The sequence below is a fragment of the Thermobia domestica genome, chromosome 11, assembly GCF_964235325.1.
Source record: "Thermobia domestica chromosome 11, izTheDome1.hap1.1, whole genome shotgun sequence".
Lineage (NCBI taxonomy): Eukaryota > Metazoa > Arthropoda > Insecta > Zygentoma > Lepismatidae > Thermobia > Thermobia domestica.
This window is the reverse complement of record NC_137464.1, coordinates 178,714,093-178,737,668: the sequence shown is the minus strand read 5'-3', so window position 1 is coordinate 178,737,668 and position 23,576 is coordinate 178,714,093. Positions and strand designations below refer to the sequence as shown.

Sequence of the window (23,576 nt, the reverse complement as noted above, 5' to 3'; positions counted from 1 at the left end):
CGGAGTAGTCAATAAAAAACAGCCTTCACGTAGTTCGAAAAAAAAAACAGCCTTCACGTAGTTCGGAAATGGTAAGCAAACTCAAAGTAAAAATTAGTGACTGAGTAGCAACGAATTCATCTGACTTCTTACTTTTGACGGAGTTACATCTACAACATGTTGGTCAGCTAGTTCCAATGTTTTAGTAAATATTTAAAAAAAATTGAATTTGTGAATTTGAAACCATACTCATCATCAATAGTAATGTAAATTTATAACATACAGACAAACTCTTATCAAATATTCTACGCCAATACACATTTAAATTTTCAATCTTACATAGGCCTATTGCTTTGCAAGAGGATTACTGTAAATTCAAACCTCGTCGAAGATACACGCTATGAATATATTATTTATGAAAAATATTACCTATTGGAAAGCCCTCATGCGTTTCTTCTACAAAAATTGAACACTTTATCCTAAATTTTGCAAATGAATTAATCAAAATATTTATAAAACATATATATATACTGTATATCATCAACTCACCTCACGTCCATCTTCAGTTTTTACGTATAATCAATTTAATCTGATGTATTTATAGTAACAGATTTTTAAATTACTACAACAAATAAACTAAGTGCAAAATTTAAACGAAGTTCTATTGTTTCCTTCTATTGTTGACAAAACACTTTGACTAGCCAATACTTTTTATTTAATTATTATTATTATTATTATTATTATTATTATTATTATTATTATTATTATTATTATTATTATTGTTATTGTTATTTAGATGCACAACGTTAGAGACAGTGATTATGAGGTGGATGATGTTGATAATGCTGGGATGAAGGAACTAGGAAGAAATTAGAAAACCCATGTACATCGTGTTTGTCAACCACAAAGTTTACTTGGCGAGAGCTGGAATCAAACCAGTGACCCCACGCATTCTATCACTGAACCACCGCAGCTGAGTCCTTTCTATGCTAAGAATATAATGTTACCTCCAAAATGCTATTTGTGAGAAAAGCAGAATGAGGAAGAACTTTTACAAATATTTATTAAATGTATACTTTAAAGGTAACAAAGAAATTTCTGTCCCTTTTTGTGGAGGTCTGTGTTCAATTGGCCCTAACACCGTGAGTTGAATGCGAATGAAGATAAGGCGAAGGTCAGTTGTTGGTGTGGATATATCCAACATACTACCTGGTTGTGGCAATTCAGTTATTCCGTGAACTTGCGTAAGGACAGAGTGAACATGAGACATCAACAGAGCGTCATAAAGGCATGTATGCTGTTCAAGTTCAAACTGGGGTCAAACGTCGCTGCAGCGGGACGGAAGATATGCCAAGCCTTTGGTGAGGGTGTCGTGACTACGTAGACAATGCAGCAGTGGTTTAACTGGTTTACGGACAGTGACGAAACACTCGAAGACGCACCACGTGCCGGAAGATCAATACATGTACAAAACGAAGATCTTCAGGCAGTAATTGAGGCGAACAGTGACCAGACATGTGATGAACTGGGACTACAGTTCAGTGAGAGTGGAGAAACCATTCAGCAGCACCTCCATCAACTAGGAAAATACTACAAGCTGGGTCGATGGGTCCCACATGATTTGACTCCAAGCCAGAAGACAATGCGAGCAGACACCTGTGTTTCTTTGCTATCTCGTCTGAGAAAGAAGCCATTTTTAGACAGGATATTGACATGTTATGAGAAGACGACCCGCTCGGGAGAGTAATACTCCCGGAAGTACGTTTTTCCGCGCGCTACTCTAGCCAGCTGTTTTACGCGCTATCCTAGCCAGTTGTTTTAAGTTGGTCACAAAATTTATATCATGAAGTACAAGGGGAACAAAACGAGCCCTATATCATGAAGTACAAGAGCATAAGTACTACAACTACTTATCTACACAAAAATAAATAAATCATTTTTCTAAGTATTATTTTCATATTATTTTAATTTAATAAGTGTTATAAAAATTTAAGAAATGTAAAAAAAACTTTCCTCGGGCCGGGTTCGAACTCGCGCCGAAAGAGACTTTTATTACTAGCATATAGCGCTAGCTTACTCGCCACGAAAGCCGACAGCAGCAAGCGTTTGTTTTCTGATATTTTAATGCAACGTGGCAAGAAGTGGATAACGCCAACCAATCAGAACTGTGTTTCTCGTTTCTACTTCCGGGAGCATTACTCTCCCGAGCTAGTCCTATGAGAAGTGGGTCTTGTACGAAGTTCCACGGTGCCATCATCATTGGTTACCATTCCATGAAACGGTTCCGGAACAGCCGAAACCAGCACTGCTCCAGAAAAAGGTTGTCCTGTATGTTTGGTGGACTGCTCGCAGTATCGTGCAGCTGGTCAGAGCATCAATGCAACTATGTACTAGAAGTTGAGCCGTTTTCTAGAAAAACTCAATACTCTGGAGCCAACACTTCTGCATCGGAAAGGGGTCCTCCTGTTACAAGACAACGCTAAGCCCTACGTGGCTAGGATGACCCGGGACACCATTTTCTTTGGATGGGAAACACTATTGTATCCGCCATATTTCCAGGACATTACACCGTCCGATTATCATCTGTTCCACTCCTTGCACAATCACCTTAGAGGACGCCAGATCAAATCGCTAATAGAGGTGCAAAATGAACTTGATACCTTTTTCGCTTCACGGACCACCAAGTTCTACTGCGATGGAATTCATGACCTTCCAGAAGGTTGGTAGAAGGTCATCGATACTGATGGGAACTATTTTTGATGTTTCAGGTACGTTTTAGATGACATATCGATGTTCGAAGGTGGTTGGTGAAAAAGCGACAGAACTTTCTTGGTTACATTTATATATATATATATATATATATATATATATATATATATATATATATATATATATATATATATATATATATATATATATATATATATAATTTTAGTTTAATGTCGCATGATTATGCTTCGATACCAAGGGAAACAGTAATGATGCTAATGAACGAAAAGGTTGGATGAAGAAAGTAAGAAGATACAAGAAAACCCAAGCACACAGTGTTTGTTCATCACAAAGCTCATTTTGCGTGAGCTGGAATCGAACAGGTAAACCCAAGACCGGATTTATCAATGGTTTCTACAGCATCAGTCTAATAATTAAATGAACAGATCTTGTATCCAACTAACTTGTAAAGCTGGACATATACTTGTTTGAAGGCATAGACTACCACTATTATTATTATTATTATTATTATTATTATTATTATTATTATTATTATTATTATTATTATTATTATTATTATTATTATTATATTACAGTTGCATTGATGCTCTGACCAGCTGCACGATACTGCGAGCAGTCCACCAAACATACAGGACAATAATAATTATTATTAATAATAATAGTATAATAGTTATATAATTATTATTGTATATTATTATTATTATTATTATTATTATTATTAGTAGTAGTAGTAGTAGTAGTAGTAGTAGTAGACTAGTAAATAATAATAATAATAATAATAATAATAATAATATGCATAACAATAAATAAGAAGTGATTGGTGTGTTTTGTTTGAACTTTTGCTTGCTTTGAGACCATTAATGTTTTCCACCGTAAATTAAATCTAGTGATGAGCAAATGCAAGACCAAGACCAAGACCGGGGTGGTCTTGGTCTTGGTCTTGGTCTTGTTCTTGCACATCCAGTCTTGGTCTTGGTCTTGCACTGGAACCCTTAGTCTTGGTCTTGGTCTTGGTCTTGCACACCCAGTCTTGGTCTTGGTCTTGGTCTTGCATTTAAGAAATCTCAAGCTTTTCCTAGGTAAATTTTACTATGGATATAAGGGATAATAAACTCTACAATGCGCCAATAGTGACGGAAATATAATACGTGTTTCTAAATGTAATATAATTTAACTTTCTGTAAGTATCATGATAATGTACAACATAGGTTATTACCTTCCCACGCTTCACTACTTGTAAGATATGCCTAAATCACAACGTTTCGTAATCTGTTTATATTTTTAACAGATCCAACACTCCACTGGTTCCCAAACTAGGGATGCTATCCCTGAGACGCATGAAAGAAAATCAAGATGGCACAGTTTATTGATATACCATGTATTGCAAAATTATTTTCACACTCTAAAGGCGTCAGATTTTTCTTTTCAACCACGATTAGCTAATCTTTGTATTAATCAAACTTCCAATGAAATATTGAGGTTTTGTTTTACAGATTCCAATATGTACTCTATGGGCAGAAACTTGACATTACGAAAAAGTGATGAAAAAATTGCAGGCTTTCGATACATGGGCATGGAGAAAAAAAGGAGAGAATTAGCTGTGTTGAACGGACAACGAATGAGAAGGTGTTAAAAAGAAATTAGCAGTAGGGAAAAAAAGAATATTATAATTGTTAAGAGAAGGAAAAGGAAACGGTTAGGATGTTGGCAGAAGAAGAACTGTATTATGAGGGACGTGCTGGAGGGTATTGTGGAAAGAAAGAGGGGGAGGGAACGAAGGAGACTAGTTGAAGGAAGGTATAAAAACAGAAAATTGCTACGTCAAGACGAAGAGACTAGCTGAGTACCACCGAACGTCAAAGCTTCTCAGTTGCAGCAAGTAACCTGCCAATAAGGCAGAATAGCTATTATGAAGATGATGATATATTTAGCAATATTGACTAAAAAAGAGAAAGAGAAAATTAAAATAATAGTTATTATTATCAAACCTCTTAATATTTTAGAATAATTTGAGTGAAAACTGAAAACGATTCAACTGTCTATGTCTTTTGTGTAAATTCAACCTATATAAATATTTTGACCTGTATTGGAAATACAAAGTAACGGCATCAAACTCCAAGTTATTTGAAGTCCCACTTGTGAATATGGATTACTAGCATCAATTACGCACTTCGTTGGGTTAAACTTTAAAAAAAATAATAATATATTTCGTTAGTCAGTCACTTTTTACTATTAGTAAAGCGCTCTGTGATATCGGTCATTTTCGATTATTTTTATATTTCCCTCCTCCTCCCCAAGTTACGAGGTTGAATTTGGTCGTAAGCTGTATCGAAAGTGTCAGTATTCAACTCAGCGAACTGGAAAACTATGGCTTCGACAATAATATTTGTCATTTTCGATAGTTTTTATATATCTTCTCTTCCTTCCGCCAAGCTACTGGGATGAACTTGGATTTAAATAGCATCGGAAGTGTCACTGTTTATCTCAGCGACCCCTAAAACTACAGACTCCATTTTAAAATCGGTCATTTTCGATTATTTTTAAATATCTTTCATTCCCCTCCCCTAAACTGCACCGTCAAAGTGATATGACAGAAACCACCTCAGGCCCGATCCTCATCTATGTTGAAAATGAGACCGAGTTCGGTCAGGTGGTTCAAGAGTTATTATATTATTTTTGTACATTTTCCATCCCCACCTTTTACCCTAAGTTCTACCGTCAAAGTGATTTGATAAGATAAAAAAAAAAAGTCAGAACCTCATCTATGTTGAAAATTTGATTGAGATCGATTGGCTGGTTCAAAAGTGATGAAGTCACAAAGACAGCACTTATATTTTTATTTTCACATATTATATATATATATATATATATATATATATATATCCCTCCTCCACCTCCCCTACGTTGCATCATCAAAAGTAAACTGATAAAAATCGCTCCAGCCCTGAACTTCATCTATATTGAAAATTTGATCAAGATCGGTTGGGTGTTTCAAAAGTTATTAAGTTTTATTTATTTTATATATATATTCCTCCCTTCCTCCTCCCCTAGGTTCTACCATCAAAGTGAAGCAAATTCTTAAAAAAAAAAAAAACCTTTCCAGGATCGAACCTCATACATGTTAAAAGTTTGATTGAGATCGGTTTAAGAGTTATTAAGTCACAAACTTAGTCATTGTTATTTTTATTTGTATTGACTTTTGTAAAACTCTCCTTCCTCCTCCTCCCCTACATTGCTCCGTCGAAGTGAACTGACAGATAACATTCCAGGCTTGAACATCATCTATGTTGAAAATTTGATCGAGATTGGTCGTTTGGTTCAAGAGTTATTAAGTTTTATTCATTATTTTATAACTTTCCCTTCCCCTCCCCTAAGTTTTACTGTCAAAGTGAAATAACGAAAACACTCCCAGGCCCAAACCACATCTATGTTGAAAATTTGATAGAGATCGGTCGGTTGGTTCAAGAGATTAGGACTCACAAAAATAGTCACTTTCAATTTTATAATATAAACTTATTGTTGTAGTATAATGTTATATCGTTTAATCCCCGATGTGCCGTATACCTAAGGAGGCTAAAAGTTATATTAATAAACAATTATTCAATGTATACGCATCCGCCCATGAAATCAAACTTGCGGTCACATGCACTAAGTCTTTGTCAATGTCATGAAAATGTTATTTCGATATTAGTTTTAAGAGCACGCATTGAAAATTTCCAACAGATGGTTGAGTGTCGGAGCCAAGGCCATACCCATGTAGTCGAGTCCTATGGTGTACGAAATTACCTATGTTCAATAATACATATCTCTTTAGTTTTAGAAAAAGAACACCACTAATATGCTTTGAAATGAAATGAAGTATCTAGTTTAACGTCCCACGATTGTGCACCAAGGCGTTAAACACAGGCGTTAAACAAAGGAGACAGTGATGATGAGAAATGACTGAAATGGTGGAACGAAGAAAATAGTAGGAAACGAAAAAATACCTAGAAAATCCACGCACACGGTGTTTGTTCACAAAAAAGCTCACATGGGGCGAGATGACACCGTTATGGCTTGAAAACGAGTAATATCTACAGAAAACGCGAACAACCGATTCAGAAAACGACATACTGATCGACTCACACGGATTGCATAAACTACTGGGAACACATTCACTCCAGCAGCATTTTTACTGAAGCCAAAACATCCATCTCCTTCTTTTTTACATTATATAAAAAAATTCAAGTAGTGGCGGTACTTGTGCAAGACTCTTGCGCAAGAGTCTTGGTCTTGGTCTTGGTCTTGCAGGTATGGTCTTGGTCTTACACCCGTTGGTCTTGGTCTTGGTCTTGCATCGGGATACTTGGTCTTGGTCTTGGTCTTGGTCTTGGTCTTGCATGCAAGACTCTTGCAAAAACTGCAAGACCAAGACTCTTGCGCTCATCACTAATTAAATCCCATCACACATTTGCGCAGTTAACCTCCCGTGGATTGCATGCGTGAAATGTTAATTTTTACCAATGTCACTTAATTCAATAGTTGCCTCTGTTACTGACGTTTTTTGTCATTTCGTACTAATGGTCGCAAAAATACAGACAGTCATTATAATTATTATGTCCATTATCGCTACCTAAATCGCAAATTATGCGTTGTGTAAACAAAAAACGTTTACGGAATATGCACGGTTATCCCATGCAATAGTTTTCGTTCATCAATTTACATCACGAAATATGTATAGTGATCAGGGCCGTTTCTAGACATTTCTTAAATGTAAGCAAACAATATTTAGGCGCCCCCACCTAAATAATAATAAAAGACTAAAAAGTTGTGATGGACAAAAATCCTTCAAATAATTGTTACAATTGCAAATTTCTTCAATATCTATAGTCTCCGTGTGAATATTAACGAAAAATGGCGGATATATATAGGCCCGTGGGGGGGGGGGCTCGGCTGAAGTTAGGGGAGCAGGATCCTACCGTATTGTAGTTCGTCACCATATTATAGTTCATTTGCAAGCCTACAGTGAAAATTTTAGGGGGGCTGGCCCCCTAGACCCCCGTGGATACAGGCCTATATATGTATAAAATCGGAACAGGATCTTCTTAGGGTGTGTAAAAATAAAAATGTATTTTGACTACAATTCAAACATAAAAGTCGAAACAGAATGAAATCTAACATTAACGCAGGTTTGATTTTGACAACGAGGTGTGTTCTTATGCTTCAGTAAAAGCATATTTACATAGTATTTTCTAGAGATACAATTCTGGTAATTAGTTTAATTTCTCGTTTTCTTTATTACTGAGACGCTCATGCTATAAAGACACTTTTCTGGCTTTGAATTTGCAAAATCCCTTATTGCATCCGTATCCATTTCATTGAGTATGTCATTTACAGTGGCCATCAAAGCTAGTCCATTTAATAATTCTTCAGATAGTTGATCTCAAATAGTTCTTTATTAACTTTAGCTGAACTTAATTTAATACACAACAAATAACAAAAGTGACATGACTTAATAGATATTTAACTTGCCTTCGATCTAGTGGCGGAACTTCAAAATCAAGTTTCCCCGCAAAAAATTGTTTTCAGGTGCCCTTAGGCCTATAAAACAATTCGGTCATTTCATGTCTCTTTCCAACATAGATGTTCGAAATCAGGCAATGTGTGGGGCCGCGGTGGCTCAGTGGTAGAGCGTTCACCTCTGGTGCATGGGGTCCCGGGTTCAAACCCTGCTCCCGCCAAGTGAACTTTGTGGTGGGCAAACACCGTGTGCGTGGGTTTTCTCGGGGTTCTCCCGTTTCCTCCCACTTTCTTCATTCCACCATTTCATTCATTTCTCATAATCACCGTCTCCTTTAGCCTAACCGGCATAACCGTGGGACGTAAAACTCAAAGATTTCATTTTCAGGCAATGTGTAACACAATTTAAACAAGCAGTTGCGCACCCAATATTTCTCTTTTGGATCCGAAAATTTTTCGGAGTAGCCTGCAAAATCAGAGCCGGCTCTGGCAAATATACAATTCGTGCATTTGCAGGGGCGGCAAATTTCGAGGGGCGATATAATCTGACCCAACTATATTATTTAAAATAACTATTGCTTGTTGGAAACAGACTTCATGAAGGTGGTGTCAAATTTACTAAGCTGACCTAGTTGAATACTACATTCATAAGTCATGTTTAGGTTGCATTAGTTTAAGATCACATCGACAGCGCTACAGCTAATGGTCAAACAAATCCCAACATGAATTGCTTGATTTTTATCAAATACAAGATTAAAAGATATTTATCAATTCTCGAACAGTAGCCAACACCTGTTCCATGTAGCTAATTATCACAGTTTTGATATGAAAACTAGTCATGTCTTTAACACAAACAAGTTCCATATCATTGAAGGTGCAATATTTTAAAAATGTTTTAACAGATAGGGAAGGAAAATCAAGAAATAGAGATAAATAGCGTAGTTGCACTGGAATTGCAAACTGATATATTGATATTGAAGTTCGATATTGAATTCTATAGAAAGAATTTCCATCTTTCCTCTGCTGGGGTGTTTGTTTTATCTATCACTAATATAATAGATTACACTGTTTTACAAGGGTTGTATTTCTGAAATGAAATTTTGTACTATGAAAGGAATGTGACATGGAAGTTCAAATGAGAAATCCGATTTGATCCGTCAGGGATAGTTTACGAGTAATTCAGGCATTCATGTACTACATATATTCATACACATACCAAACACAGTATATGGTGACAAAAGGGAATTTGGAAAGTGAGACCTTGCAACATTGACAGCTTTCATTTTTCAGAGGTTGGCAAAATTTTCCCGACAGTGTTTTGTTATTGCAATGTGATGTTGGGAGTGGTTTGTGAGTTGATTAGAAGAGATGGCGCTGTAAACACTAAGTATTGGGGAGCTTTGCTCTCATTTTTTATTCAATTTTTACTATTTACAATTCATTACTTTGGACAATTTTATTATTTGTTACAATTTTAATATATTATATGCATTTTCAATATGTTCATGAGCCGCTTATCCTTCTGTATTATTACATTAATAGTGTGATAAACAATTTTATTTAAAACAGCCAAATTCGGCCATCTTGGCTCGTGCCATTTTAGTACATTTACTTATTTGAAACAATTTATAATTAAAACAAATATAGTGACATAGTCCACAAGGCCCTAATGGCTGGAACTTTCTTTATAAATCTCCCGTAAGGGAGGTGACTGAAAGAAAAAGAAAGTTTGTGAGTTGAACTGAGCGTGTGAATCTGGTATTTTATCGGGCGTTAGTACTACTTACCTTATGTAAATTGAATACTGTGGATTCATTTTGTTTGTGTTTAAGTGAAGTAAAAAAAAAAAAATGCCTCGCACTCGTGGTTGTAAGTACGCGGCTAACAACTTCTGTTATGTTTGTGGCTAGTTCACCTTCGTGAGGAACAGGAAGAAAATCACACCCATTATCAAGAGAGCATATAAGCAGTACTTTGGCGTCGGAGCTGGTGATTTTGATAAGAAGTGGTCACCTAATATGTGTTGTGCTACATGTTATTGTAAATTAATTAAGTGGTGGCAAGGAAAAAATGTTTCATTATTTGTTGTACCGATGGTTTGGAGGGAACCAAGGGACCATTTGACAGACTGTTATTTGTGCTTAACCAAAATTCAGGGATTCACGAACAGCAAATCAAAGAAACATATTGTTTATGCGGATCTGCCGTCAGCAAGACGACCTGTGACACATTCTGAAACTTTACCAGTTCCTTCAAGGCCCACAGATATAGAAGAGATGAATGATAGTGAAGAAAGTAGCACTACAGAACTTATATCTTCTCCAGAAAAAAAGAAGAGATCTCCCTATCAAGGCACGAGTACGCCCACGCCACATGTATTACAGCAGGATGATTTAAATGATTTAGTGCGAGACTTAGGACTCAGTAAACAGAAAGCAGAATTGTTAGGCTCCAGGTTACAGGAATATAATCTTCTCCACGAAACAACCAACCTAACCTTCAGGAACAGAGAACGTGCTTTTGTGTCTTATTTTGCCAGTGATAGTTCCGTGACATTCTGCAATGATGTTCATGGATTAATGACAGCCTTGAGCACGCGAACCTGGTGAATGGAGATTATTTTTTGATGCTTCGAAGAATAGCTTAAAAAGTGTATTGCTGCATATCGGGAATAAACTGCCTTCAATCCCAGTTGCATATGCCACTTTTACCAAAGAGAGTTATTAAATTTTCAGAAAGATATTGACCTTAATTAAGTACAGTGAACATAAGTGTAAGTTGTGTTGTGACTTCAAGGTAATAGCATTATTATTAGGGATGCAACAAGGTTACACAAAGTATGCATGTTTTTTGTGTGAATGGAATAGTCGGGAAAGAACTTCCCACTATGTGAAAAAGGAGTGGCCTAAATTCAATTGGACAGTTGGTGAAAAGAATGTACAACGGGGCAGTCTTATAGATCCTAGAAATGTTCTTGTTCCACCCCTACATATAAAAGTTGGACTTATTAAACAGCTTGTGAAGGCAATGGATCCCAATGGGCCAGCTTTTGCACATCTTGCTCACAAATTTCCTCAACTGTCAGCTGCAAAAATAAGAGAGGGCGTGTTTGTAAGTCCGCAGATACGAGAACTGCAGAAAGATAGAGGTTTTGAGGCATGTCTCACAGAGAAAGAAAAGCGCGCATGGATGAGTTTTACGAAAGTAACCCAAAACGTCCTTGGGAGAAGATGGGACCCTAAATACAAGGAGATGGTGGATGAAATGCTTGCAGCTTATCAGGATTTAGGATGCAAAATGTCCTTGAAGGTGCATATCATGTACTCACATCTGGATTACTTCCCTAGTAAATACTGTGATATTTCCGATGAACACGGAGAAAGATTTTATAAAGATATATCCACCATTGAAAAACGCTATGAAGGGAAGTGTATGGCCACCATGCTGGCAAACTATTGCTGGTGTATCATTAGAGACAAGAGAGACACTCAGTACAAAAGAAAAAAATAAACCATTATGTACGGTCGACAGCTGTTTCGCATACCTACAATTCTATGCAATATATAGTGTCAACAATATATAGTAATGCTTTACAAACACAAACATTACGTGCTGATTGCTTCAAAAATATCCCTGATGCAGAAAAACTAAAATCAGATTTGAATTCAGGAGTGAAAATCCTTGCAGAATCGCTACTTTGTTACCCAGAAATAGAACTTTTTTTTATTTTTTTGTAGATCAGTGTTATTAATTAAAGAAAAAACAGACAAAACGAGATTGTATTTGTGGTCTTTACGCCATTCTGAGTGCGAGTGGCTTTTCGCTTCCCTTCGTTGTTGATGAGAGGGTAACATACTTAAAATCGTGGCTTTTAAGATTTGTTCTTTCTGTAGAAAGGGACGGCAAATGATGATATTGCACGGAACGGAAAATTGCCTAGGGCCGGCCCTGTACAAAACACAATTTTTTGTATTAGCCCCCCGAAATTCTGCTAATTTTCTTAGAAATTAGAAGTTCTGGAGGATCCAGACTCTTGGACTACCTCCGCCGGTGCATCCCTGAACACTTCTTCTTCTTCACCTCAACCATAGGTTGGTGGGCAATATGGAAATTTTAAAACATTTCTCTCGCTTGGGAGAGCTGTTTTGTACTTTGATAAGGCCTCTTTTTGGACTATTTACAAATGTGTGAAAATATAGCTCCATCTAAATTTAATACGAGAGAATGGATTGATAATGATTGTTACATTGTTGTAATACAACGACCATATATATACACACTGCTGCTGTAATCCTAATGGTCCTTATAACCCTTATAAAAAATATTACTTATAATCCTAATGACTTTTCGATTACAGTTCCTCTTTCGAGTTATATGTGCACATACTGCGTTAAAATTAATTGTATTCAAACAAATTTTGAAATACATTAAATTTAACTAAGATCTGCAACGGAAAAGGCCGCATCAATTTCATTTTAATTTAATAATTAAATTAGTGTTGTCAAGTAAAATAAATTTACTGTTTCAAAGCTGTCGACTTGCAAATGTTTCGTTAACAGTAACTGGTTTTGACAACTCCCTTGCCTCAACATTTGTATGGTTATCGCTTTCGAAATTTTGTCCAGAAGTCGAAAGAAACTTTTCTAGAACCTTTACTGGTCTCTTACCTTCTTTCAAGTTTCGTAGCTTTCTTTTCCGATAAAAAGCTCACTTGGCTCTTTACATTTGGCCATTATTATTACATAAATGACTCAGGATAGCAAGGAAAATGTTGGCGAATGACAAATGGACTAATAGACATCAACGAAGTGAGCATTATGCTTTGGGCAACGATTGTGAGTTACTGATATTGGGAACTTAAGTTAAAATTTCCCTCAGAAATGGTCAAAAATTCAATTTATTCCACCCGTTTCTTCTTAGTGTTTGCCACCCTCCCCTGGACCAAGGACATCAAAAGTCTAGTCGCTTCAACCTCTATAATGTGAATTACATTTACGCTGACCTTTCTCAACCCTTAACTGTGGTCATTGAACCGAAGCACTAGGGGGAGACACTGTTTATGACAAGACGGAGCACCCTTGAAGACTGCTCCACCCAATCCACGTACAGTTGACTTCGTTTTGTTTGTTGATACATTCCTACTTTAAAGACATATTTGGCAATGCTATTCTCAAGCAAGGTCGCGGAATCGTTGTTGGGAGAGGAGTGAAGAGTCTGTTATATTTGTAATTTGTATACACAACTCCAAAAGTGCATTATCACGTGCAATTCTCCCTTTCATGCAATACCAGGCAACCCGAAAAGCTCGGCGGTTGGGTTGGTTGCGAATTCGAAAGGCGTTGGACCAAACCTCAATTTTGTTACAAATATATCAGTGTGGCAAACTGCAAATAAGAGAATAAAATAAATTGTTAAGACTTACCATTTTTTTATCGAGAGGGCAGTGGATGACATAAAAGTTACAAAATCACCTTACTTAAGGAGTTCAAACAAGGTGAATGGTAACAAACAGACATAAGAAGAAAGCAGTTTCTTTTCTTTTTCCAAAAGAAAATCTTGTACAAAAAGAAAAAGGTTACATAATGTAAAGGTTTAATATAAAAGGCTAACAGCCCAAAAACAAACATCCACACGACACAGAAAGACAAACACAGAATAAGGAACACCAGTGGCTTAGCTGACTAGTGGGCCTCTCATGCAAAATAAGAGAGGAGTCACCAGTTGTAAACCTAATTGTTATAATAATAATAATAATAATAATAATAATAATAATAATAATAATTATTATTATTATTATTATTATTATTATTATTATTATTATTATTATTATTATTATTATTATAACATCGTTTACTTTCTAAATCTCTGACTCTACCTAAGAGCATGTCTGCATATAGCGGTCATGTGTGCACCTTTTGTCAATGAGGGGCCCTAAAGGCCAAAAGGGATAATCTCTGAGAGAGAGGAACAAAAATCTTTCTTATGATAAATTCTAGGAGAAAGTTCGAAGAATTGCTTTTGACAGGTGCTTTCTTGTTTTTCGGGGACAGAAAATTTTATCGGCTAAGAAATTAAAGTATATAATATTGCAAATTTGCAAGTGCATTTATGCACAATGCAATTTGAGGTCATAAAGAAATTGAAGACTTTGGGGCAAACAACCTAAGTCCAAAAAATGAAAGTATAAAGGAGATAGCTTCATAAGGGTTTCTCTTCATCCGAGTTTTTTCAAATTGGCACACATATACTAGACCGAAAATAAATGCACAGGTGATTTTTTGTTTCAGAGAACAGGTTGAGGGGGCAAAGCGTCCCTTTTTAGAAAAGGGTCCCCTTGATTTCAAAAGGATCACATTAAAAAAACGAAACTCTGCCGATGTAAAGATGACTTTAAAGTGCAAAATAGGGTTTTGTCATTTTTGAGAAAAAAAGTTTTGCAGAGGCAATGCTCCTTCGAAATGACAAAGGACCCGCACAATCTTTACGGAAATTGGATTTCGGTGGAATTGCTTGAAACCGTGTTATGTTGTAGATATGATGTTCCTGAGAAAAAGTCTCAATGGACACAACAACAAATCATTGGCCGTTTGGCCACCACAAGGCCACATTTTTAAAAAAGCCGAAGAAAACTACATTCGAGAAAACTACAAAATGACAAAAACCGTGATGTTGTAGATATTGTGATTCCGAGAAAAAGTCTTCATGGCCATAACCACCAATCACTGATTTTTTGGCCACTACAGGACCACGTTTTTGAAAAGAGCCACATATAGTGATATCCTGAATTCCAATGAAAATGACTGAAACTGTGATATGTTTTAGATGTAGTGATCCTGATAAAGTCTCAATAAGCACAACCACCAACCACTGACCATTTGGTAACTACAGAGCCACATTTTTGCAAACAGCAAAACTTAACGTTATTTTCGATTTCATTGGAATTGCTTGAAACCGTGATATGTTGTAGATACAGTCATTCTGACAAAAGGTCTTAATGGGCACAACCACTAATCACTGACAGTTTGGCCACTACGAGGCCACTTTCTTGGAATTAACCGAAGATGGTGATGTTCTGGATTTTGGTAAAAATGACTGAAACTGTGATATGTTGTAGACATTGTGATTCCGAGAAAAGGTCTTAATGGGCACAAACAATAATCACTGACCATTTTGCCACCACGAGGCCACTTTTTGAAACTAACCGAAAACGTTGATCACCTGGATTTCGGTAAATATGACTGAAACTGTTATATGTTGTAGATCTTATGATTCTGAGAAAATGTCTTAATAGGAACAATCACTAATCACTGACTGTTTGGCAACTACGAGGCCACTTTTTTGAAAGTAACCGAAATTGGTGATGATGTGGATTTCGGTAAAAATGAATGAAACTGTTATATGTTGTAGATATTGTGATTCTGAGAAAAGGTCTTAATCGGCACTACAACTAATCACTGACCGTTTGGCCACTACCTGGCCACTTGCCTGATAATAACCAAAAATGTAGATAACCGGGATTTCGGTAAAAATGACTGAAACTGTGATATATTGTAGACATTGTGATTCTGAGAAAAGGTCTTAATAAGCACTACAACTAATCACTGACCTTTTTGGGCACTACCTGGCCACTTGCCTGATAATAACCAAAAATGTGGATCGCCGGGATTTTGGTAAAAATGACTGAAACTGTGATATGTTGTAGACATTGTGATTCTGAGAAAAGTTTTTAATGGGCATAACCACTAATCACTGACCGTTTGGCCACTACGAGTCCTCTTTTTGAAAGTAACCGAAAATGTTGATGATGTGGATTTCGGTAAAAATGAATGAAACTGTTATATGTTGTAGATATTGTGATTCTGAGAAAAGGTCTTAACGGGCGCAACCACTAATTGCTGACCGTTTGCCACTACGAGGTGACATTTTAGAAAGTAACCGAAAATGGTGAAGTTCTGGATTTAGATAAAAATAACTGAAACTGTGATATGGTGTAGATGTTGTGATTTCGAGAAAACGTCTTAATGGGCACAACCACTAATCACTGACCGTTTCACCACCACGAGGCCAGTTTTTGAAAGTAACCGAAAATGTTGATGGCCTGGATGTCGGTAAAAATGACTGAAAATGTGATATGTTGTAGACATTGCGATTCTGAGAAAAGGTCCTAATGGGCACAGCCAATAATCACTGTCCGTTTGGACACTACAATGCCAGGTTGGTTTTAAAGTAATCAAAAATGTTGATGTTCTGGATTTAGGTAAAAATGACTAAAACTGTGATGTTGTACATATTGTGATTCTTAGAAAAGGCCTTAATAGGAACAACTACTAATCACTGACCGTTTGTCCACAACGAGGCCACTTTCTTGAAAGTAACCGAAGATGATGATGTTCTGGATATCGGTAACAATGACTGAAAATGTGATATATATTTTAGATATTGTAATTTTGAGAGTCTCAATAAGCACAACCACCAACCATTGACCGTTTGGCCACTACGAGGCCACTTTTTTTAAAGTAACCGAAGATGGTGATGTTCTGGATTTCGGTAAAAAAAAATGACCAAAACTGTGATATGTTGTAGATGTTGTGATTCTTAGAAAAGGTCTTAATAGGAACAACTACTAATCACTGACCGTTTAGCCACAACGAGGCCACTTTCTTGAAAGTAGCCGAAAATGTTGATGGCCTGGATGTCGGTAAAAATGACTGAAACTGTGATATGTTGTAGACATTGTGATTCTGAGAAAATGCCTTAATGGGCACAGCCAATAATCACTGGCCTTTGGACACTATGAGGCCACATTTCGAAAGTAAGCGAAAATGGTGATGTTCTGGATTTCGATTAAAATGATAAACTGTGATATGTTGTTGATATTATGATTCTGAGAAAAGGTCTGTTTTGGCACAACCGATAATCACTGGCCGCTTCACCACTACAGGAACAGTTTCTTGCAAGTAACCGAAAATATTGTTTTTTGTACAATGCTTCACAATAATTGAATAGAGATTTATGATACACTCCAAAATGATATTTCTGAAAAGCGATTATTCTCGGAAAAGTACGTACAAACCTCTGCATGATGGTGACTGGAAACTATCATTTCATCTATTTGAACAGAACGAAGTTGGAAACTCACACGGGATTGTGTCCGTACGGAGAAGGCATGTCAGCGACAGTGTGTATGCGTAAAAGAAGACAAGCGTGAGAAGCTAGCACAACCTGTGCTACGTAGCCATTATGATGTCGATGTGACACATTCTTGGAGTTCAGCAACAAAAGCAAACGTGGGACTGAGTCCTTAGAAAAAAACACGTCAGTACGTGAAAGTAAAACCGAAAGGCATATTTTCGCTTTCTGTTGACGCAAACCGTTAAAAAATGAGAGAGTCCAGGTATAAGTACGAGGGTCATGCACGTACGTTTCAATGGTTTGATCAAGTTCTCTTTTAGGTTAGTTTGGGCTTGACGATTGTTCCTGTGTTTTCTCGTTTGCGTAGCTGTGTTGTGAGAAATTCAGTGGTGAATCCGACTGAGGTTGGGTTACACATGATGACAAGCGTTCCTATATCAAAATCGAAACTCTATGTGGAAAGAATCCAACTGAAATTTACAATGCTTTGCGAGACTTCGTGGAAATAGTGTAGTGGATCATAACACTGTATTACGATGCTCTGCTCGTTTCCGTGAAGGTCGTGTAAGCACTGCGGACACCCCTGCAACAGGCTACACCTTTGAGATTATTGTGAATAACATTTTGGGAGAGGATCGACGAAAACATGAAAGAAAATTGCATATGAGGCTAAAATGGCTGTCACTTCAGCTTACAGAATCATTACTGAGAAGCTGAAGATGAAGATGAGATGGGTTCCGCATGATCTGAGTAAAGAGGAGAAAGCATGTCGCAAAAGAATCGCTGAAGAATTGCTTCAACGTTATCAAACAGAAGAAGATCAATTTTTACGAAGGACTATTGCAATTGATGAAAGCTGGATACGAGATTTTGAACCAGGACTAAAGTCTCAGTCGTCAGAATAATACAGTTCAGACTATCACACACGAAGAAATTCCACCGGCAACAATCAAAAGTTAAACGCACGATGATCTTCGCGTATGATACGAATGGAGAAATGGCAAGAATAGAATGCCACAGGGGACGTCTGTACCAGGCGTATACTACAAGCTGTTTCTGCAAAATGTTTTGCGCCCGAAAATTCGTGAAAGATGTAACGTGCTTGCAGCTGGTGCCCTTATTTTGAACGATAATGCAAGACCGCATACTGCTCTACAAGTAAGGGTGACACTCCACAAGTGTGGATGGAAAATACTTCCCTTCCCAATATAGTCCTGATTTGAACCCACCAGACTTTGAATTGTTTTCCAAATTGAAAGAACCACTGTGTGAAAAACGTTTTGATTCAATTGACAAAGCTTTCAGTGAGGTGACCCAAGTGATCAAACACCTCAACAATGAAGGTGCCCTATCCAGAATATAGAATTTACCAAATGTTGGAAATCTGTCATAAGAAAGTATGGAGATTATATTGAAGGCCTGTAAAGGTATTTTTTTTTACAATAACTTATTTACTTCCATAACATCTTTTAGTGTGCAGAAGTTTTAAATGACTGTCGTAGAATATATATCAAAAAATATTCCGAACAGACATGTAAACACTAAATGCAAACATTAGAAACTATTGGTACCATAACCAGTGGTGCCCCCCTCATGTCCATGACGCACCCCCGCCTCAATTGTCTATCCATAAGTGTCCTTCCATGAAAAAAAACTTTTCGATTAATTTTTACACCCCCTTAAACATATTTATATAGATTGTTAACCCCCCAAATATTTCAATGGCGCAGTTTGCGTCATAGCCCCCCCTTGTGGGCACCTCTGTCATAACAAATAACGGTCTTATGTGCAATGCTAAATAACAGTAACTGAGTCTAATTTCGTAATAATGTTCGCAAAATTTGTGATTCGCAAACGAACTCAAATAATGAATTAAATAATTATAATTGCATACCAAGTATCCAGTGTGCGAATTGAAAAATTTTCCCAGGGGGGGATGAATTTCACCCATATGCGCAAGCAGTCCTCCCCCATATATATATATATATATATATATATATATATATATATATATATATATTGACAACCCAGTCACTCTGTGCCTAATTTGGGGATGCTATTAGAGTGATACTGAGCGCCTTCCTTTTTTTTTAGTGCTAGCCGAAGGCTAGCTCCCTTGCGAGGGTTACGCCCTCTATCCGGGTGAGGAGTGCAGAGACTGGGGAAGGAAGGATACTGGAGGTGGTCTATGGGAAGTAAGAGTAAACGGAAAGAATCATTTATTTTATGTAGATCATAATTTCAGTTTATTGCTTTTATTGCATTTTATTCAATTTCATTGGACATTATGAACTTTGTTCATAATCATAAGGACAGGGAAAAAAAATGACAATGAAGTGCATATGACAGGACAACACAAGGATATGTTAGTGAGACGAATGCAGATTATCTTCTTGTCCAGGGGCTGCTCTGGACAGTAATGTAGACAAGTGGAGCCCTGTTAGCACAATAGGTTACGGTGCAGCATATGTAGGTGATATATGAAATGGAAGGTGATCAGAAGAATAAGCTGAAGCGACAAAATGATCTGGATGGTCTGGTGGAATGGTTTTGAGATATAAAGAGAAGAGTAGGGGTAGAGGGCAAGTAGAAAATTGATATCCTAAATCATAGTGGCGGTCGGCATCCATAGTATCTAGAAGTAATGGATGACGTTGCTGAAACCGGTTTGTGATGAACTTTAGTCGCAACTGTTCAAGATGACGGAGAATGGTAGGAAAAGAGATACGGTCGTAAAGCTCCTGTGTCGGACTGGGAAGCTTGATCCTATAAGCCAGACGAAATGCGTGCCTTTCAAGAACTTGTAATTTCTGATAGAAAAAAGGTAGTGCAGCAACCCAAGCGGGATGACCATAAGTTAGAACTGGACGTAAGAATACCTTATACGTATTAAGGATTGTAGTGGGTTGCAATCCCCATGTGGTACCAACTAGGCGTTTTAGTAAATTGAGCCGAGCATACGCTTTACGAATGATTGCGTGAAGATGCGGCCGCCAAGTTAAGTGATGATCGATTATGATACCAAGATAGGTAACCTGTTTAGTAGGTGATATTCGTGTGCCGTGAACCTCTAGATTAAGTAAATTGGGGTTTTTCTGAACTCGAGAACGTTTTCGAGGTGGTATGAAGACTATAGCTTGAGTCTTAGTCGAGTTAATATGAAGGCGCCACTTAGCACACCATCGGAGAAAAGAGTCTATTGTTAGGCGGAGTGCAGTATTGATTTGTTGAATAGTTCTGGCCGTGCAAAGAAAGGCAGTGTCATCTGCATATTGAAAAGTATGAACATTGGGAGGAAGGGTTGGCATATCAGCTACAAACAGAAGGTATAGAAGATGCGAGATAGCGGAGCCTTGAGGTACACCAGAATGGATAAAGATCAGATGTGATGAACTATTGATGGTAACATAAGATAGGCGGTTAGAAAGAAAATGGAATATGAAACGGAGGTAGCAGAGTGGAAGCCTAAAACGGTGAAGTTTAAACATGAGGGCTAAATGCCACACTTTATCAAAAGCCTTCTCGAGGTCAAAAAGAATGAGGCATGAAGGCCGAGCAGTGTTATAATGATTCGTGATTAGGTTGAGAAGTCTGAGCAATTGATCATTGATGCTGAAATTAGGTCGGAAACCAGCTTGGTGTACAGGCAAGAGATTATATTGAGAAAGATGGTGATGCAAATTGATGACAATGATGCGCTCAAGAATTTTGCTAAATACGTAGGTTAATTGTATTGGACGGTAAGAAGCAACAGAATCTGGAGGTTTGTTGGGCTTAAGAAACATGAGAGTGGAAGAAGTCTTCCAGTCACAGGGGATGTAGCCAGTCCGGAGAATAAAAGAATATATATATGAAAGAAGCAGAAGAAGGCAGTAAGGAGCCTCTTTGATATGACGATAAGTTATGTGGTCGATACCACGAGCTGTGTTGCGCTTGCGGTTTACGACGGTGGCGATATCAGATGTAGAAATTGGAGCTGTGAGAGGATTGTCGTCTGGAAGAATGTGTGCTGCACTGGGTTGTAGATATGGAGATGATAAGTTCAAGCGATCAGTAGGATGTCTTTGAACAAAATCAGATGGGAATGGGGTGAAGGTGGTCTGCAGGGGGTCTGCAAAGGCGTTCGCTTTCTCTTCGTCTGTGTGTAATGGTTGGTTATTTACTAACAGCGGATATGGTGTGCGAGTAAGCTTCCCAGTCAACATATGAAATCGCTTCCAATACTTAGTAGGGTGTGAAGTTTCAGCTAAGTTGTTACACGTCTTCACCCAGTTCCGAAGTTTCTGTGCCTTGACGTAGTTACGCACAGTGCGCTGAAGTTGGCGATGATGACGAAGAGCTTCTAGGTTACCAGTGCGCTGATATTCGCGAAAGAATTCGCGAGAACGATGTATGAGAGGTAGGTAGTTTGGCGGTAAACGCGGTTGGTACCTGGATATTTCAGTTGTTGGTATATGAAGGTCAGAAGCGTGATAAATGGAATGAGTGATTTCAGAGACCCGTGCGTAGAGATCATCTTCGGTAGTGGGAGGCTTGATGGTAACCAAATCTTCAGCAATAGTAGTGCGATAGTAATCCCACTTGGCTTGATCAAATCGTGGAACACGACGAGGTTCAGGGAGCAAACGAAGAGTAGGAGCCTGCTGTTGATCGATATGAAGTTTGATAGGAAGGTGATCACTACCTATGGAATCGAGCACATCAAGAGTGCAACGCTGGAAGAGATTGCCAGAAGAAATAACTATGTCAGGTGTGGTATTCGTGATGGGTCTGGTTGCTTTAGGTATATCAAAAACATGGCCGGTGGTATGAGTAGTAATGAAGTCAAGGAAGCTGTGTTTCTGATTATCTGGACGGCTGTGAATATTGATGTCGGCCATTATGATATAATATTTAAAGTTATTGGAGATGTAAAGAAAGAATGAGCGTGGAATGGGGTGTCCAGGGCGTACATATATGGTAGCTATGGTAACGTAAAGAGAGTGGAAGTACAACGTAGTAATGAGATACTCTGGAACATTAATCAATGCAGGATGATATTGGCGGTGACTAATCGAAGGATGGAAGCCAATGGCCACTCCCCCGTTTGCTCGGCGTGCTGCGATGGTAGAATCTGAACGGAGTAGGGTATAGCGAGGTATCCTGAACGTCATAGATGGAGTAAGGAGAGTTTCGTTCAGAAGGAAAGCCTGAATAGTTTCTTCTAGAAGTAGCTGTTCGAAGAGAGTGTACTGGGAAGTAAGTGACCGAATATTAAGAAACAGTAATGAAATACCCATGATTAAGGTGCAGGAGTGGTGTTGGAAGTGGCGGAGGAGACATGTAATTCGTCAAGAGGGGTGGCATGAAAATAGACATGAGGTCCAGAGTAAGTAGCTTGGAAAGAATATTTAAAGATGATGCGGGCTGCGTGATTGACCACCTGGAGAATATGTTGACGTAGAAAAGGATGAATATTTTGCAATGCGATGGTAAAGAATGAAAGGAGTTGTTGGATGGAAATTGCTTCGCCAAGAGGTTGGGGTGGTACATTTTGTTGAATGTCAGGCAGGATGGGTCGCAGCGGAACAGTGAGCTCCGGATTTAAAGGTTCGGCCGTTGGCCGTGCTTTGCAGCGATAGCTATAAGTGGGGTGTTGTTCCGGGCACGTAGAGCATTGAGGTGGCTTCGTTAGGTTAGTGCAAGCTTTTGTTTCGTGGTTTCCACTGCAGTACCCACACTTGCTTGGCTGGGTGCATTTCGATGTCGGATGTGAATTGTATGCTTGGCAGCGCTCACACCTTAATGCTAAAGGCGGCGGCGATTTCGATGGCTCTACGTGATGTTTCTTTTTATAAATGAGGGCGCCATGAGTAAGAAGATCATCAATAGTGGTTTGAGAATTGGTTAATATTCGTACCATATAGGTAGCTCCTTGATCGTTTTTAATACGAAGGCATTTTAGAATGGAGTGTCCCTCAAGAGTAAGTTCTTCCATGACCTCGTCGTCGGTTAGAGAAGGGTCAACCCCTCTAATGACAACCGAAAGAGCCGGTGCTTTTCGTGGTGGCGGTGCTTGACGAAATGTCTTAGGTTCGAGGCGCTTCATATTGGCGTGCTTACCAAAAATTTCAAAGCTGCACTTATTTCGCACAGTAGTTAAGAAAGTAGAATCGTAAGATTTGAAAATGATTCCGTTTCGAGTGCGAACTATCTGTGCCACAGAAGCGCGTGGCAGATATTTTACAAGTTGTTGG

At 38.0% G+C, this 23,576-nt stretch overlaps 1 protein-coding gene across 1 annotated transcript; it reads right to left on the bottom strand.

Annotated features, from left to right (window-relative positions):
- Window positions 1–18,727: 18,727 nt before the first annotated feature.
- LOC145665377 (uncharacterized) lies at window positions 18,728–22,619 on the bottom strand. Its single transcript, XM_081732678.1, has 2 exons — window positions 21,257–22,619; window positions 18,728–18,759 (listed from the first exon to the last, which is right to left on the bottom strand). Exons 1-2 carry the CDS (start codon window positions 22,617–22,619, stop codon window positions 18,728–18,730), a joined length of 1,395 nt encoding a protein of 464 aa, XP_081588804.1.
- Between the last annotated feature and the right edge of the window lie 957 nt (window positions 22,620–23,576).